The following is a 19,602-nucleotide window of genomic DNA, read 5'->3' as shown; positions in this document are numbered from 1 at the left end:
TGTTTTACCTTAAACACATGTGCGGAGTTTGCATCCTCCTCCATGACATGCACAGAATTGTTTTAATGTAAAAATTCTCACAAATCTTTGAGTACAGTCTGGTGCTCTGTGTATTCTATAACCTCTTATTATATCCCCTCCCCCCAGGGTATGGCTCACTTACCTGGAAAGGACCAGGCATATATCACTGAGATTTTCTTTTTCTGTTTTCCCCCCATCATTACCTTGTTCTTCTGGTGGACAGGAGATGTAGAGGTCTGAATTGAGACTGGAGAAACTGGCAAATTAAAATCACCTATGTGTTTGATACCATAATGAAAATGAAAGGCTATTTATTGCTGGTAGAGATTTGGTATTTGCAGTCAGCAGAAGTATAAGATAATCTTTGCTGATGCAGTCTGCTTTCTACTTAGGTTCTAGGTCCCAATTCTACTGCAAATAGTATCATGGCCTCTTATCAACAAGAAAAGACTTCAGTTCCTGTTCTCGGTTAGTATTTTTTTCTCTCTAAATTATTATAGTACTAAGCAGAAGGAGTATCGTTTTGTAAGTGTTGAGATGGTTAGTAGTATAAGGAGAGATTGGGAATCACTACTATTTTCCCTCAGTTCTAAGATTCTGTCTTTAGTAAAATTAGTTTATGCCTTTAGTGTTGGGATCCTGGGTTGGTGGGTAAGAAATCCAATGTGACATTAAATGTATAATTTTAAAAAATTGTTCTGACATACACACTTGTCAATGCAATGGCACACACTAGTCCATACAGACACATCATGGTTGAAGAAGTGTGACTCCTAAACAGTCTAATTTGCACATACATTTTAAGGATTCATCTGAATCATCCTTTTTGGCTATTGGCAGTTTTGCATTGTGTCTTGGGGACATTTTCATATTCCTTGCTTAAGAGCTGGACCATTTTAGTCATACTTAGGATTAACAGTATAATTTGAAAACAAATCCAAAGAAGATTAGCATTTTCTGTTGAATTCCTAAAATGTTTTGTTTCTTTGTTGAGGGGGGGGAGGATTCTCATCCCTTAGGTTACATATTCCTCAAAGTTAAAAGCCCTAAAGCCTTTCTTTTGAAAGTTGGTTACAAACCTTCTGACAGATCAATTTGGTGCCACAGTATTTGCCCTTTGTGTGGATCAGTCAAGCATAGCAGCTTCGTTTTAGCTTTGAAAAGGTGGCAGTTTTTATGGCTGGTACTTGCATTTCTGGCATGTGATAGGCAGTGTTCTGCAATTTTTTATTTAAATGCTACACTGTGGTAGCATTTTGATGACATTTGAAGTAGGCTTTGTGGGAGCCATGTCAAGTTTAACTTTCATGGCTTATGTTGCTACCAGGAATAAATTAACCACCTTCCGTTCCAGCTAAGCTCATATATGCAGACAGTTAACTGCTGTATCCCTAGATCCCCTTCCTCCTGGAGGCTGGCAAGCTGCCTTTGGTATCAGTCCCAAAACGTACCCTTATTTCTGAGATGCTCAGACCAGAGGCTGTTTGGTAATTGTTTAGTTTGTAATGTGTCGAATCCAGTTGTGATTTCTGTCCTGTCTTCCTCACTGCTGGCTTGATGCTGACCTTCAGGTCAAGTTCAGTCACACTTTTCTCTAGGGTGGTCTAGTTGGCTTTATCAAAGAGCACTTCCATTTCCCAGCTGAGCCTTAAAGACTTTAAAATTTTGAGGCTCTTCATTATCAGAGCATGTATTATCCGTGTCCCTGTGTAGGAACACTAGTGTGGATTGTTTAGGAAAGGAGAAGTTCTCATAATCCAAAAAGAGGCAGATGAGCTACTCACAAAATTAGTTCGTCTCAAATATTCCTCACCTGCGCCTTCCCAGCTAACAGTAGTAGTAGGGGATCAGTGACTTGATGCGGCATTTTCTGATTGTTTCATGTTAAGATGCAACGTCGTACCATGCAGGTTGATTGCAAGTCTGCAAAAATGTAATCCATTTCATAAAATGGATTAATCTTTTACTAGAGTAGTGCTTAAATCATGGCCGAATTGGACTTGTTGTAATTGATAACAAAATTACTTCAAATGAGTATGATTTGACTATCAAAGGATTAAGAGAAGTCCTTGGAAAAATTGATAAAGCCCTCAAAATATTTTTGTGAAATGACTCTCTCTGTGCTGTGAAATTCAAACATGGAAATGTGAAAGATGTCATGTCCTGCTGTCATACAGTTTGTCAGAATAATTTCTTAACTGCCAATAAGTCAATACTTGGAATTTATTCTTAGTTAAGTCTAAGAATCAAATATAATTGTAGTTATGCCTAATTTTTAAAAATAAGATACACTATTTTCATAACGTGTTTCTTTTTTAAAAAAAGATGGAGTCTCATTAAAGTTTACACACTGTTTAACATAAAATTATGGAGCTTGTTGACAATGAATTTAAGTAGGCTTTTCCAATATGATAAATAAGCAAAACCTCTTGTGGTCTTTCTGTCTATATAGATTTTTGTTTGGGGGTGTAGAGAGTATTAATTGTTTATGAAATTATAAAACTGTTATGATTAATGATTAATAGAGAAAATCTGGATTGTACAGTATGGCAAAGAAAAGATTTAGTAATTTCTGGTCATACATGTGTACCATGCATGTATTATATGTATAATGAAAACCATGTTTTTAAAACATTTTATCTTTAGCATTTTTCACACATTTCAAAATATTCATGTAAATAATTTTTCATGTCTGTATGGGTCATATATACAGATGTACCATGAATAATACTGAGAAAGACCATCTTTATATATGCATGTTTTCTCATGTCTCAACTTCCTGTATATGATTCCTACTTAGATAAGAGACTCCATAAATCTAACTGAAAGAAGGCCTGCTAGTTTTATCTAACGGTGACAAATTTCCGCCAACCATCGCCCGCCTCCTCCATTTATTTATTTTTTTAAAAATATGGAGTTTTATTGATCAGTGTGTTTGCAGAAATTTTTATCATAAAGCATTTTCCGTCCATTAACTTTACTTACTGAATACATGCCACTACTTCTTTTTACTCTTATAATTGATGTAAATTTTACACACAGTAAAATTTACAGATCTTAGATGTATAGTTTGATGAAACATTAACTCTGGTTCTGATGGTCATCCTGTAGGTGCAAAGCCCAGTTGCCTAATTTTAGCTTAGAGTTACTTGCCTCAGCTCCCACCAAGAAAAAATAGTGTGCCTATCACAATTTCCCTCTCCTTCCTTTCAGATGCTGAGCTTTTTATACCACCAAAGATCAACAGAAGAACCCAGTGGAAACTGAGCCTTCTAGAGTGACTCTGACCCCAGTTAGGAGGGCTCTGGCAGAGAAGGCTGTTTTCCTTCCACTCCTCACTCCTCGAGGCCTGGCTGCTGGGAACTGGGGAGAGTAAGACCATCTACCTTAGCATTACAGAGAGCTGCTCTGTGCAGCAGACCTCAGCAGACACCAATTCTATTTTATTTTGCATGTAATCTTAATCGTTAGCAAGATTTTAAGCTTTAACCCAGATAGCATCATTTTGTAAAAATTACTGTTCTTCTACTTAGTGCTGATTGAGAGCATATTTCTGGTATTTATGGTAATCAGGACATTGGGTTTCATTCCCAGCTACAGGTCTGAATCATATTGGGACCGTAGACACATCACAGAATTGATTTGTGCCTCAGTTAATTGAGAATGTTTCGTGGCTGCTACCTCAAAAGTGTGAAGAAAAGTTAAATAATGTTTTCGAATTGTTTTATGTTCCTTGAGGAAAGCCTTATGTATAAACAACATGGCTATTAGTGCTCCCAACATTTGGTCAAATTTAATCATTTAAATGACTTCACCTTGAACTGAAGCAAAATGAAAAGCGAAATCTATCCTTTGATAGTCTAAGCTTTCCTATGCTGACAGTGCTTATTTTGTAATATCTTACCAGGTCATGTGCTTCCAGTTATAACTGGTTTGAGCCTCCTATCACTACAGTGTCCACATGGACTATTTTTATTGCCTGTGGATGTTCTGCTAGGGTTAGTGGTGTTAGAGCTGGAACAGATTAGAATTTCTGAAACAGTGTTGCGTACATTTGGGATGGTGAGCAGTGTGCATCGTAGGCGTGAACAGCAGTAAGTTACTCCTTTTTCTCCAAATGTTGCTTCTTTTAACATGTTTTTGTCAGTATCTAGGCCGTTTCATTTATTTTTCTTTATGGTGCTTAACTGACCTCTGTCTTTTAGTTATTTTCTTTGGATGAAATGAGAATGTTATCTCTTTTTGGTGAGTCTAGAAAAAGCTCCGTTCATTTTGACAGTAGTTTGTGGCTGACGCTGGGGTAAGGTTAACAATCTCTTTCGTGCTTTTAATACCAGAAACAGACCTTTATTACTCTACGTAAACTAACAGGAAGTCAGAGTATAGGTATATCCAGAACTGTGTAACTAAGGAAGCCTTTCCCTAATATAGCAAAATGTAAACTTTAGGTGTGTTCACTGTATAATTCAACTTTTCTGTGTGTCTGAAAATTTTCTCAAAATAATAGAAGAAGAAGAAGAAGAAGAAGATCTATAATTAAGTGCCCAACGTTGAAAGGCTGCAAGTGCTTTGTGACTACTCTTTGCTGTGGATTAATGAACATGGTAACTTACATGTCATTTTAATATATTATAGTGCTCTTGCTATGGATAATAGTAAAGGGAACCATGCTGATGGGTGGGAAATAGAAGTAAATGTGTTGTTGTTAATGGCGTGACTTTGCATGGATGTTCACTTTCCTTGAAATATATTGAAGCAGCAAAAAAGAATTTGTGTGAATACAAATTACTATCAATTACTCTCTCTCTGAGCAAGATGGAACTTTATTCATTTGGAGTAGAAGCAGGTAAGAGCAGACCTTCCAAATTGAAGGCCAAGTCAAGGGTGAATTCATGGGGAAAAGTGCTGTGTATGGGCAAAGGAGAAACTCCTGGGAGTTGTAAATGGGGAAAGATGCTGTTAAGTTCTAGAGAAGAGTATATAATTCTTCCCCCAAATTTGGCCTCTTTCCAAAGCAAAGTCATGCAAGAAGCTAAAAGCCTCAGTTATTTAGTTTGTTCCATGGAATAAGCTTTGTTCAGATGCTCCAGACATCAAGAGGAAACTTGCAGAGGACTTTCTCTGATAAATGAAAGCACATTTTAAATTTAGACTTTTTTTTAAAAAACAGGGCACGACCTTATGTTTTTATTATGTCTTTATGAGTATAGCTTGGTGTAATTTCTTAGCATTGCGGCGTATTTTAAAGTAAATTTATTTTCCATATGTATCTATATATATACACACATGCACACATCTGAGGGATTTTTCATAGTCATAATTGAAGAGGATTTCTTAAAAATTAAAACTTTAAGGCATTTTGAGTTTATTTTTGTGCATGGTGTAAAGGTATGTTCTCACTTCACTGATTTACATGCAGCTGTCCAACTTTCCCAGTACCACTTGCTTAAGAGACTTTTTCCCATTTTATATTCTTGCCTCCTTTAATTGACCATAGGTGTGTGGGTTTATTTCTGAGCTCTCTGTTTTGTTCCATTGATCCATGTGTCTGTTTCTGTGCCTATATCACACTGTTTTGATTACTGTATCTTGGTAGTATTGTCTTAAGTCTGGGAGGTTTATGCCTCCTGCTTTGTTCTTTTCCTCAGGATTACTTTGGCAATCCTGGGTCTTTTATGGTTCCATGTAAATTTTAGGATTATTTGTTCTAGTTATGTGAAAAATGTCATAGGTAAGTTGACAGGGATTGTGTTAAATATGTAGATTGCTGTCAGTAGTATGGCCATTTTAATAATTAATTATTCCAGTTCAAGAGCATGGGGTATCTTTCCATTTCTTTGAATCATCTTTAATTTCCTTTATTAATGTTTTATAGTTAGCAATATAAGTCTTTCATCTCCTTGGTCAGGTTTACTTCTAAGTATTTTTATTTTGGGGCTGCGATTTTAAAAGGTATTTTTTTTTACATTCCCTTTCTGATATTTCATTGTTAGTGTAAAGAAATGCAACCAGCTTCTGTATGTTAATCTTGTATCCTGGTACGTTACTGAATTCGTTTATCAGTTCTAGTAGTTTTTGTGTGGAGTGTTTAGGATTTTGTATATACAGGATCATGTCATCTGCAGATAGTGAAAATTTTACCTCTTCCCTCCCAATTTGGATACCTTTATTTCTTTTTCTTGTTTGACTGCTGTGGTTAGGACTTCCAGTTCTGTGTTCAATAGAAGTGGTGAAAGTGAGCATCCTTGTCTTGTTCCAGATTTTAGCAGGAGGGCTTTCAGCTTTTCACCATTAAGTATTATATTGGCTGTGGGTTTGTCATAAATAGGTTTTATTATGTTGAGATATGTTGCCTCTATCTATACACACTTTGGAAAGAGTTATCATGAATGGACACTAAATTTTGTCAAAAGCTTTTTCTGCATCTATTAAGATGATGGCGTGGTTTTTGTTTTGTCTTTTGATGTGGTGTATCACATTGATTGATTTGCATATGTTGAACCATCCTTGTGAAGTTGGGATGAATCCCACTTGGTCTTGGTGTCTGATTTTTTTAATTTATTTATGGCTGTGTTGGGTCTTCAGTGATGCTCATGGGCTTTCTCTAGCTGCGGAGAGTGGGGGCTACTCCTCATTGCAGTGCACGGGCTTCTCACTGCAGTGGCTTCTCTTGTTGTGGAGCACAGGCTCTAGATGTGCAGGCTTCAGTAGTTTTTGCGCACAGGCTTAGTTGCTCCATGGCATGTGGGATCTTCCCGGACCAGGGATTGAACCGATGTCCCCTGCATTAGCAGGCAGATTCTTAACCACTGCACCACTGCACCACCAGGGAAGTCCCATGTATGATCTTTTTTATGTGTTGTTGGATTCAATTTCCTAATATTTTGTTGAGAATTTCTGCATTTGTATTCATCAAAGATATTGGCTTGTAATTTTCTTTTTAGGTGATACCTGTGTCCAGTTTTGGCTTCATAGAACGTCTTTGGTCGTGTTCCCTCCTCTTCAGTGTTTTCAAAGAGTTTGAGAAGGATTGGTATAAGTTCTTCTTTGTACGTTTGGTACAGTTCACCTGTGAAGCCATCCAGTCCTGGACTTTGTAGGGAGTTTTTTCAAATTGTCTATTTCTTCTTGAAACTTGTCTATTATGTCTAGGTTTTTAAATCTGTTGGTATATAATTGTTTATAGTATTCCCTTATAGTTTTTTTGTATTTCTGTGTTACTGGTTGATATTTCTTCTTTTTCATTTCTTATTTTGTTTATTTAGGTTCTCATGCCTGGAAAGTTTTGTCTGCCCTTTCAAACAACCAACTCTTGCTTTTATTGGTTTTTTTTTTAATCTCTATTTTATTTACTTCCTCTCTGATCTTTATTCTTTCCTTCTGACTTTGTTTTGTTTGTAATTCTTTTACATGGTTGGTTAGGTTGAGATTTTTCTTGTTTTGTAAGAAAGGCCTGTATTGTGATAAACTTCCCCCTAGAACTGGTTTTGCTGCATCCCATAGATTTTGTATGGTTTTATTTTCACTGTCATTTGTCACAAGGTAATTTTTCATTTCCTCATTGACCCATTGCTTTTTTAGTAGCATGGTGTTTAGTCTCCATGTAATCGTTTTTTGCATTTTTTTCTGTGGTTGATTTCAAGTTTCATGGCATTGTGGTCTGAGAAGATGCTAGAAATAATTCCTACACTCTTAAATTTGTCGAGGTTTGTTTTGTGCCCTGGTATGTGGTCAGTCCTAGAGGATGTTCCGTGTGCACTTGGAAAGAATGTGAATTCTGGTTTTTTGGATGTAATGTCCTGGAATTATCATTTGACTCTAACTGTTCTATTGTATCATTATATGTTCTATTGCATCTCATAGGCAAAACATTCTCTGATATAAATTGTACCAATGTTTTCTTAGGTCAGTCTTCCAAGGCAATGGAAATAAAAATAAATGGGACCTTGTCAAACTTACAAGCTTTTGCACAGCAAAGGAAACCATAAACAAAACGAAAAGACAACCTACAGAATGGCAGAAAATATTTCTAAACGATGCTATGGACAAGGGCGTAAATTCCAAAATATACAAACAGTTCATACAACTCAACAACAAACAACCAGATCGAAAAATGGGCATAAGACCAAAATACAAATTTCTCCAAATAACACAGGTGGCCAGGAGGCACATGCAAAGATGCTCAACAGTGCCAATTATTAGAGAAATACAAATAAAAACTACAGTGAGGTACCAGCTCACACAAGTCAGAATGGCCATCATTAAAACTCTATAAAATAACAAATGTTGGAGAGGATGTGGAGGAAGAGGAACCCTCCTACACTGCTGGCAGGAAGTAAGTTGGTGCCATTGCTATGGAAACCAGTATGGAGGTTCCTCAGAAAACTAAAAATTGAATTACCATATGAGCCAGCAATCCCACTCCTGGGCATATATCCAGACAAAACTGTAATCCAAAAAGATACATGTACCCCTATGTTCATAGCAGCACTATACACAATAGCCAGGACATGGAAACAGTCTTAAAGAAGATGTGGTACATATATACAATGGAATGCTACTCAGCCATATAAAAGAACAATGGTATTTGCAGCAACAAGAGATTATCATACTAAGTGAAGAAAGAAAGAAAGACAAATACCACATGATGTCACTTATATGTAGAGTCTAAAATATGACACAAATGAACCTATGTACGAAACAGAAACAGACTCACACTCATAGAGAACAGACTTGTTTCCAAGGGGGAAGAGGGTGGGGGAGGGATGGAGTGGGAGGTTGGGGTGAGCAGATGTAAGCTATCATATATGGAATGGATAAACAACAAGGTCCTACTGTATAGCACAGAGAAGTATATATTCAATATCCTATGATAAACCATAATGGAAAATAATATATAAAAACAAATGTATATATATGTACAGCCGAATCACTTTGCTCTATAGCAGATATTAACACAACATTGTAAATAAACTATTATCCTTCAATTAAAAGAAAAAACGTCAATACAGTTCACCCTATCACTGGTCTCAAAACAAAACAAAACATCTCAGTTTAAGAGGCAATCAGCAAACTTCAATACCCGTTCATGATAAAAACTCTCAGAACCAGAAATGAAAGGGAATTTCCTCAACACAAGTGGGCTAGGATTGGCAAATTTTTTCTGTAAATGGCTAGAGAGTTAATATTTTAGGCTTTCTGGGACTTTCATCCAGACTGTCTCTGTCACAAGTCTTCACCTCTGTGGTTTTAAGTGCAAAAGCAGCCACAGACAATGGGTAAACAAATGGTGGGGCTATGTTCCAATAAAACTTTATTGACAAAACAGGTGGCCAACGAGATTTGGCCCACAGGCTATAGTTTGCCAACTCCAACAACAGCCCTCCCAGTTTCTCACACCTATTAAACTCCCAAAAAAGCTAGCAGACATCACACTTAGGGTGAAAGACTGAATTTCTCCAGCTGATATCACTCACTGTAGACAAGGCCAAGAGTTAAAAACTCTATAGGGGTCCATACTTAGGGAGATTCCTACACTTTTGTGAGTTTTTACCTCCAGGAGCCCTACCAGAACTTCTCACGGTGAGTACGTACTTCTAGCAGGGGGAAGGGAAAAGCAGCCATTTGAAAACACTGATCTTCTTAACAAGACCTGCACTCAAATGATTTTGGCAGAGCCTAATCAAAGTGGGTTTTACCAGGGCCTGACCAATGTGGAGGCAGGGAAATACCCAACTCCAGCCCCCTCTAACCTTCCTGTCCTACCTAAGGAGTGAAAAGAAAATGAAGGACTGGTGAAGTTCACAGTTGAGGTACATGCTCAAAGACTGCCAGCTAATCACAGGACTACAGAACACTTCTCCTACCCAACCCCCAGCCTCATTACCATATCATTAAAGACCTATGTATCAAATTTGCTTTTACCCAGTATATCACACACATTAGTAGGATTTTGACAGAAAATTACAAGGCATACAAAAGGGATTAAAAAACAGTTTAAAGAGTTAGAGCAAGCATCAGAACATGACCCTGATACGGCAGGGATGTTGAGATTGTGAGGCTGGAAACTTAAAACCAGTACAATAAATATAACACCTCTAATGGAAAAAACAGACAACGTGCAAGAACAGATGGGTCATGTAAGCAGAGAGTTGGAAATTCTAAGAAAGCGTCAAAAAGAAATGTTAGAAATCAAAAGCAGGCATCCTATCCATTTTCATTAACCATCTTAGGTGGGATATATCTTCATGTTTTCAGCTCAATCACCCAACATATTTTCTTTCCAGGACCTACTGATATCACATTTTAGTTACCTTCTTTCACTCACTCTTATTACATGAAAGACAATGAAGTATTTTTAAAGCACAATTTTGTTATGCAGATGTGCCCACTAGTGACACCTGTAACACACACTTTCTCATCAAAGGCCAAAACTCTAGAAGGCAGGAATCCCTGGTATTAATTGTGTACCTGTGTCCTGTTAAGTCTGTGACAGTGCATAGGCTTTATTATTTTCATAATAAATCCTAGAATTCTATCAAAAGCTGGTGTAGGTACTTATCTTTATAATCTGGTGGAAAACTGGAACCCATCAAGCTGCCCGAGGTAAGAGAGACATTTCCAACAGAAAGAACGGGAGTGAAAACCGGAAAAAGGGTGTAACGCTCCATCACTTTGGTTGAGAATGGTCTTTTCTCATTGTTTCTACTTTGGCAAGTTAATAGAAAAGGTATAACTCCCTTCAGATTTAATTTATACTTTCTACCAAGGTCAAGCCACTAGTGCATATTATAATAGAGTTCTTTGGTATTCTACCTCACAGCAAGTGTAATTACTTAGAGACATACTGAATTTAGAGTTCCAAGTCAAGTCAGCAAGATGGGAGACCCTCAGGGGAAATACTATCTCTGGATTTCTTAAATACCCACAGTTCCTTTAATTTTCATGATCACTAAGGCACGACTGGGAAGCCCTTGCTTGTTGATTGGGGGTGGGGGAGGGGGTGTGGACGGGAGGCACTGAGTTTACCTGGGCGTACTGTTCCAAAACTGTGGCTGCGTCGCCGTGCTTCCTCTGCTCAGCTAGCTTTCCTGCAAAGACAATAAGCATCTGAGCACAGTCGGCTTACTAAGAACGGTATTCCCAAAACTCAAGTTGAAACGGTTTTTGGTGGTACTATTAAATCAAAATGGTCTCCGACAAATTGGAGATTGAGCTCTACAGAGTATACATTCAAAGTGAACTGCTTTAAAAAGCATTTTCAAAAGTGTTCCCCAAGACCGTTCAAAGGATCATAAAAGGCAGGACCAAGAAACCATTCTCAGGTCAAGTACGTTTGTGAAGCACTGAGTAAGATAGAATTAAGCGTTCTCCTGCTGAAATGCTTCATGAATATGTCTTTATTGTGCATCAAACTATATACTTTGTGAATTTCTATGAGAGAGACAGGCAGGAATACCATGGGGTCCTATCTTAAATGGCAGTTACAATCAAAATTTAGCATGGGATGTGAAAATCACATATAGTCAAAATCAGCCATGAAAAATGCTTACAAAGGCACACATACGGGAAACTGACCTAGCATCTCTCACTAATCCACTTTTTCCTCTAATAGGAAGAGGCTGCTGTTTCTTTGGTTGAGCACTAGATGGGGGTAGTTGGCTTACGTCAGGGGTCTTGCAGTATCTTCAGATCTGAGACTCATTCTCAGCCCAGTTGAGATAATTCCACTATGAGAGGCACACAGAACCCAGAGTTAACTAAGGGGCTGGCAGAGTCACGTCTCCCATTTCATGCTAACTCCAGGGCATATTACCACTGACAAAACCAGGAAGAGTCACCTCCACTGTTTAAATAGCTCTCTTTTATTTCTTTTGGCGACTTGTGTAAACTGCCTAAGTTAAATGTACACATGAAGCGACTCCACCTTGTAACACTTCTCCAAAATCTTTGACCAGTGTCTTCTCCACCTTTTTCTGCTAAGCATCTGGGAGAAGTAGGTGCACTCCACTATAAGGCCTGACAAACAGCAAAAGCTAAAAGTTGAAAAGAATGTAAGAGAAGATAACAGACACCAAGAACAGAACTAGAAAATTTAAACTACAAATAACAAACAAGTTTCTAGAGCAGAAGTATCAACGGAGCCAGAATGAAGAGTTAATAAGACTCAAATAAGGACTTCTCGGTACTTGTAAAAAGAGTTCAGCTTGGAAATTGAAAGGGCTTATAGAAGAGTCCACAGATCTAATAACCAGAAAAATGCCAGAAAAAGAAAAGGGCAAATTCACACATTTTTATAATCCCAAAGCGAAAAAAACAATGTGAAATTACTAAAGAGAATATGTACATACATTTACCAGGATACAGTTTGGATTTTTTTTCAGGACTGCTTTTTATGGGGAGATCACAAGTATATTTACAAGGCTCTTGAACAGGCAGGGGGAAAATATACCAGCCACTCACTCACTTCAAGCACGGCTGAGAGGGCCACAGCCCCACCCGTCTCTTCTCCCAGGCACTCGTGGAATGCCACTCCACTCTAAGAGATCAGACTGTGCAATAACCTCACCTCCGGTTCAGGCAACCCCTAGATCCTGATACAGCTAAACTGCCTTTGCTTTCACTCTGCTTATACATTTGGCTTCATTTCTGAAAATTGCTATTATGGTTTCCAATGATCTATTGTCTGTATTTGAACGGTCTCACCCCGAAATTCATCTTTACATTCTCACAGGGCACGTTGCTACCCAGCTGCACTGTACCAGGTGTACCTGTAAAATGCGAGTTTGGTGAGTGAGGTAGAGAAAAGTGTTAGCTAGATCATTTCCAACTTTGAGTGTTCTCTCACGATTCCAGCTTTTCCCCTTCCCGAGGACCGGAATACAGATGTGGAGAAAATCCACCTTCAACTCTCTGCCTAAGAGATGGCAGATCCGCACCATGGGAGGACTTGTCAGTGCCACGAGAGAGACAAGTAAACTGCTTTCTTTATTGCGCCATTGTATCTGGGGAACTCTCGTAGCAGTTCAACTTTTACTCTACCTAATATAAGCCATTCCAAATTAACCTTTACCCGTGCACATGACATGGCACCAAGGTGTGCTGCCGCCTGACACGTGTCTGCAAAACTGCCAAACAAAACCACAGAGACACAAAGCCATTAGAGAAGTTATCTGGGAGAACCTAACGGCGTGTTTACCTGCCAGAGTCCTGCCCAGGCCAGCCAGCTGGTCTCTGGTCAAGTGAAGCTGGGCTGCCACACAGAGCGCTTGCTGCCAACTGCCACAAGCCAGAAAGGCGCTGAGAGCTTTCTCGTGGGCACCACAGCGGGCAAACACGAGCCCTGCTGCCTCACAGAGGTGCTCCTGCAGCAGGTGTTCCCCGTAAGCAATGCTGATGTTCTGGGACAGGAAGAGACAAAGGGTTGGTGAGCAGAGGTGGTAACTGTTGTTTTCAATCTCCAAGGGAGGCTGCCTGGGTCATTATACTTGAAACTCCCTGGAAGACTTAGAGAAACCCTGTGGATGGCCAGTGAATTCAATCTTCCTCCCATTCAAAACCTTACTGAGGATGTGCCATGTATCCATCCAACAAATCATTACTGAGTACTGTTCAGGGCAGTGGGAGTAGCAGAGCAAAGCAAAAAATAAAGCCAAACAAGCAAAAACAACAAACACCAAAACAGTAACAGGAGCCACTCCCAAGGTCCTGCTCTTGTGGTGAGAGAGTAAGGACTTATAAACACACTCTCGTCGACAGCATAACGGCAGATAGTGGTAAAGGGACAGAGCGATGGGAGTGCTATCTCAGAGGGCTGGGAGGAGAAGCAGCCATGTGAAGGGTTGCGGGACAGTATTCCACACCAAGAGCACAGAAAGCACCATGGCCATCGGGCAGGAATGGGTATGGGACACACAGGAAAGAATAACAAGAAGGCTGGTATGACTGAAGCACAGAGAGCACAGGACACAAACAGATAAGGCAAATGAGAGCAAAGAGTCAGGCTGTGGCCAAAGTCTCTATTCCCCAGGCTCGGTATTAGGCAGGGAAACAGAGGGACATAACACGGGGTCCCAGCCCTTAAGGAAACCCACAGGCTGGTGGGGCAAAAAATCAGTAGATAGCAGATTGATAAATGCCATCCCCAAGGTAAGAACAAGTTGCTCTGGGAGCTCAGTGTCTGGCACCTCAGCCAGGAACGGCTTTCTGGCAGAGGAGACCCGAGAGTTTAGAAGGGCAGCAGGGCTAAAGGAAGTGGAGGTAGAGGGCTGGCAGAGGCAGCTGATGCTAAAGAAGCAGGCAGGGGCCAGATCACAGAAAGACGTGTGCAATTTGTGGACAAACTGAAAATGGTGGTGATGATGGCATGGGCTCCATATCCCAGGTCGGCCACCTCATGTCCCAGGTCCTCAGGCAAGGTGGTTCCTCATTGGAAAATTGTGCACAACACCTTCCAGGTTGTTGTAAGAGTTATAATATATTTAGCTGGTAAGCAAAGTACTGCATATGAGAAAAGCCACACAGATGTTTGTTCAAACAAACGAACCAAGCTTTATGCAGAAATATATGGGCACCACCAGTCCCTCCCCTCAGGATACTTGCATTAGCCTCTTAGATAGCCTCATCCACCAGAGGACAGAAAGCAGAAGCAAGAAGAACTAAATCCTGCAGCCTGTGGAAGGAAAACCACATTCACAGAAAGATAGACAAATGAAAAGGCAGAGGGCTATGTACCAGATGAAGGAACCAGATAAAACCCCAGAAAAACAAATGAAGTGGAGATTGGCAACATTCCAGAAAAAGAATTCAAAATACTGATCGTTTAGATGATCCAGGACCTCAGAAAAAGAATGGAGGCAAAGATCGAGAAAATGCAAGAAATGTTTAACAAAGACCTAAAAGAATTAAAAATCAGAGATGTACAATACAATAACTGAAATGAAAACTACACTAGAAGGAATCAATAGCAGAATAACTGAGGCAGAAGAATGGATAAGTAACCTGGAACACAGAATGGTGGAATTCACTGCTGTGGAACAGAATAAAGAAAAAAGAATGGAAAGAAATGAAGACAGCCTAAGAGACCTCTGGGACAACATTAAACGCAACAACATTCGCATTACGGAGGTGCCAGAAGGAGAAGAGAGAGAGAAAGGATCAGAGAAAATATTTGAAGGGATAATAGTCGAAAACTTCCCTAACATGGGAAAGGAAATATCCACCCAAGTCAGGAAGCACAGCAAGTCCCATACAGGATAAATCCAAGGAGAAACACGCCAAGACACATAGTAATCAAACTGGCAAAAATTAAAGACAAAGAAAAATTATTGAAAGCAGCAAGGGAAAAAATGACAACATAAAAGGGAACTCCCATAAGGTTAACAGCTGATTTCTCAGCAGAAACTCTATTAGCAGAAGGCAGTGGCATGATATAATTAAAGTGATGAAAGGGAGGAACCTACAACCAAGATCACTCTGCCTGGCAAGGATCTCATTCAGATTCGATGGAGAAATCAAAAGTTTTACAGACAAGCAAAAGCTAAGAGAATTCAGCACCACCACACCAGCTCTATAGCAACGCTAAAGGAACTTCTCTAAGTGGAAAACACAAGAGAAGAAAGGACCTACAAAAGAAAACCCAAAACAGTTAAGAAAATGGTCCTAGGAACATACATAGCAATAATTACCTTAAACGTGAATGGATTAAAAGCTCCAACAAAAAGACACAGGCTTGGTGAATGGATACAAAAACAATACCCATATATAGGCTGTCTACAAGAGAACCACTTCAGACCTAGGGACACATTCAGACTGAAAGTGAGGGGATGGAAAAAGATATTCCATGCCAATGGAAATCAAAAGAAAGCTGGGTAGAAATACACATATCAGATATAATAGACTTTAAAGAATGTTACAAGAGACAAGGAAGGACACTACATAATGATCAAGGGATCAATCCAAGAAGAAGATATAAAAATTATAAATATATATGCACCCAACATAGGAGCACCTCAATATATAAGGCAATTGCTAACAGCTATAAAAGAGGAAATCAACAGTAACACAATAATAGTGGGGGACTTTAACAGCTCACTTACACCAATGGACAGATCATCCAAAATGAAAGTAAATAAGGAAACAGAAGCTTTAAATGACACAATAGACCAGATGGAGTTAATTGATATTTATAGGACATTCCATCCAAAAACAGCAGATTACACTTCCTTCTCAAGTGCGCACAGAACATTATCCAGGATAGATCACATCTTGGGTCACAAATCAAGCCTCAGTAAATTCAAGAAAATTGAAATCATATCAAGCATCTTTTCTGACCACAATGCTATGAGATTAGAAATGAATGACTGGGAAAAAAGACGTAAAAAACACAAACACATGGAGCCTAAACAATACGTTACTAAATAACAAAGAGATCACAGAAGAAATCACAGGGGAAATAAAAAATACCTGGAGACAAATTACAACAAAAACACGACGACCCAAAACCTATGGGATGCAGCAAAAGCAGTTCTAAGAGGGAAGTTTATAGCAATACAAGTCTACCTCAAGAAAAAAGAAAAATCTCAAATAAACAATCTAACCTTACACCTAAAGGACCTAGAGAAAGAAGAACAAATGAAACCCAAAGTTAGCAGAAGGAAAGAAATCATAAAGATCAGAGCAGAAATAAATGAAATAGAAACAAAGAAAACAATAGCAAAGATCAAGAAAACTAAAAGCTGGTTCTTTGAGAAGATAAACAAAATTGATAAACCATTAGCCAGACTCATCAAGAAAAAGAGGGAGAGGACTCAGATCAATAAAATTAGAAATGAAGATGGAGAAGTTAAAACAGACAACACAGAACTACAAATCGTCCTAAGAGACTGCTACAAGCAACTCTATGCCAATAAAATGAACAACCTGGAAGAAATGGATAAATTCTTAGAAATGGGTCCCCACGGTGAGCCACAGCCACCCCCTGCCTCTGCAGAAGACCCTCCAACACTAGCAGGTAGTCCTTTAAGATCAAACACATCCTAAAAGATCTACATTGTTGCTGGTTTCCAATTCCGCGTGCTCAGCTGGCTGGGGCTGGGTGCCAGCGGCGGGTAGTGGCAGGTACCCGCTGAGCAACAGGAGACCAGAGAAAGAGGGAGTGGAAGCAGCAGCGGAGAGGACGCTGCGGGAGAGAGGTCATGAGCGAGGAAGGGTCCCCGAAGCCCGCCCCCTACCTGGCGCCAGACTCTGCGGGCGCACTGGGTGACCATGGTCAGCGGGCAAGGTTACAACCGTGTGGATGAAAGGCTCTTGGTGCTCCAGCCCGGAGTCAGTGCTGTGCCTCTGAGGTGGGAGAGCCAACTTCAGGACACTGGTCCACAAGAGACCTCCCAGCTCCACTTAATATCAAACAGCAAAAATCTCCCAGATCTCCATCTCAACACCAAGACCCAGCTTCACTCAACGACCAGCAAGCTACAGTGCTGGACACCCTATGACAAACAACCAGCAAGACAGGAACACAACCCCACCCATTAGCAGAGAGGCTGCCTAAAATCATAATAAGGCCACAGACACTCCAAAACACACCACCAGACGTGGACCTGCCCAGCAGAAAGACAAGATCCAGCCTCATCCACCAGAACACAGGAACTAGTCCCCTCCACCAGGAAGCCTACACAACCCACCGAACCAACCTTAGCCACTGGGGACAGACACCAAAAACAACGGGAACTACGAACCTACAGCCGGCGAAAAGGAGACCTCAAACACAGTAAGATAAGCCAAATGAGAAGACAGCAAAACACACAGCAGATGAAGGAGCAAAGTAAAAACCCACCAGACCTAACAAATGAAGAGGAAATAGGCAGTCTACCTGAAAAAGAATTCAGAAAAATGATAGTAAAGATGATCCAAAATCTTGGAAAGAGAATAGAGAAAATACAAGGAACATTTAACAAGGACCTAAAAGAACTAAAGAGGAAATAAGCAATGATGAACAACACAATAAATGAAATTAAAAATATTCTAGAAGGGATCAATAGCAGAAAAACTGAGGTAGAAGAATGGATAAGTGACCTGGAAGATAAAACAGTGGAAATAACTACTGCAGAGCAGAATAAAGAAAAAAGAATGAAAAGAACTGAGGACAGTCTCAGAGACCTCTAGGACAACATTAAACGCACCAACATTCGACTTATAGGGGTCCCAAAAGAAGAAGAGAAAAAGAAAGAGACAGAAAATATTTGAAGAGATTATAGTTGAAAACTTCCCTAATATGGGAAAGGAAATAGTTAATCAAGTCCAGGAAGCACAGAGAGTCCCATACAGGATAAATCCAAGGAGAAACACGCCAAGACACATATTCATCAAACTATCAAAAACTAAATACAAAGAAAACATATTAAAAGCATCAAGGGAAAAACAACAAACAACACAGAAGGGAATCCCCATAAGGTTAACAGCTGATCTTTCAGCAGAAACTCTGCAAGCCAGAAGGGAGTGGCAGGACATATTTAAAGTAATGAAGGAGAAAAACCTACAACCAAGATTACTCTACCCAGCAAGGATCTCATTCAGATTTGATGGAGAAATTAAAACCTTTACAGACAAGCAAAATCTGAGAGTTCAGCACCACCAAACCAGGTTTACAACAAATGCTAAAGGAACTTCTTTAGGCAAGAAACACAAGAGAAGAAAAAGACCTACAATAACAAACCCAAAACAATTAAGAAAATGGGAATAGGAACATACATATCAATAACTAAATGCTCCCACCAAAAGACACAGACTGGCTGAATGGATACAAAAACAAGACCCATATATATATACTGCCTACAAGACACCCACTTCAGACCTAGGGACACATACAGACAAAGTGAGGGGATGGGAAAAGATATTCCATGCAAATAGAAATCAAAAGAAAGCTGGAGTAGCAATTCTCATATCAGACAAAATAGACTTTAAAATAAAGACTATTGCAAGAGACAAAGAAGGACACTACATAATGATCAAGGGATCGATCCAAGAAGAAGTTATAACAATTGTAAATATTTATGCACCCAACATAGGAACACCTCAATACATAAGGCAAATACTAACAACCATAAACGGGGAAATCAACAGTAACACAATCATAGTAGGGGACTTTAACACCCCACTTTCACCAATGGACAAATCATCCAAAATGAAAATAAATTAGGAAACACAAGCTTTAAATGATACATTAAACAAAATGGACTTAATTGATATTTAGAGGACATTCCATCCAAAAACAACAGAATACACATTTTTCTCAAGTGCTCATGGAATATTCTCCATGATATATCATATCTTGGGTCACAAATCAACCTTGGTAAATGTAAGAAGATTGAAATCGTATCAAGTATCTTTTCCGACCACAATGCTATGAGACTAGATATCAATTACAGGAAAAGATCTGTAAAAAATACAAACACATGGAGGCTAAACAATACACTACTTAATAACGAAGTGATCACTGAAGAAATCAAAGAGGAAATCAAAAAATACTTAGAAACAAATGACAATGGAGACACGACGACCCAGAACCTATGGGATGCAGTA

The 19,602-nt window shown here is 39.3% G+C and overlaps 2 protein-coding genes across 10 annotated transcripts in view; one reads left to right on the top strand and one right to left on the bottom strand.

Annotated features, from left to right (window-relative positions):
- Positions 1–4,790, top strand: part of LOC131761417 (elongator complex protein 1) — a 63,390-nt gene extending 58,600 nt beyond the window's left edge. For all 9 annotated transcript variants that reach the window (XM_059072213.2, XM_067041005.1, XM_067041002.1 and 6 more), the window contains 2 exons: positions 414–489; positions 3,235–4,790. In XM_059072213.2, the coding sequence (XP_058928196.1) occupies positions 414–489; positions 3,235–3,302 (144 nt within the window). In that variant the 3' untranslated portion in view covers positions 3,303–4,790. The remainder of the gene's footprint in view (positions 1–413; positions 490–3,234) is intronic.
- LOC131761437 (elongator complex protein 1-like) overlaps positions 1–19,602 on the bottom strand; it is a 447,559-nt gene that overhangs the window by 420,148 nt on the left and 7,809 nt on the right. The window contains exons 4-5 of the mRNA XM_067041054.1: positions 13,220–13,421; positions 11,050–11,111 (exon numbers count right to left, since the gene is read on the bottom strand). Of these exons, the coding sequence (XP_066897155.1) occupies positions 11,050–11,111; positions 13,220–13,421 (264 nt within the window). The remainder of the gene's footprint in view (positions 1–11,049; positions 11,112–13,219; positions 13,422–19,602) is intronic.

Source organism: Kogia breviceps, chromosome 8 (assembly GCF_026419965.1).
Source record: "Kogia breviceps isolate mKogBre1 chromosome 8, mKogBre1 haplotype 1, whole genome shotgun sequence".
Lineage (NCBI taxonomy): Eukaryota > Metazoa > Chordata > Mammalia > Artiodactyla > Physeteridae > Kogia > Kogia breviceps.
Note: the sequence above shows the minus strand (reverse complement) of the source record. Positions and strands in the feature narration are given on the sequence as shown.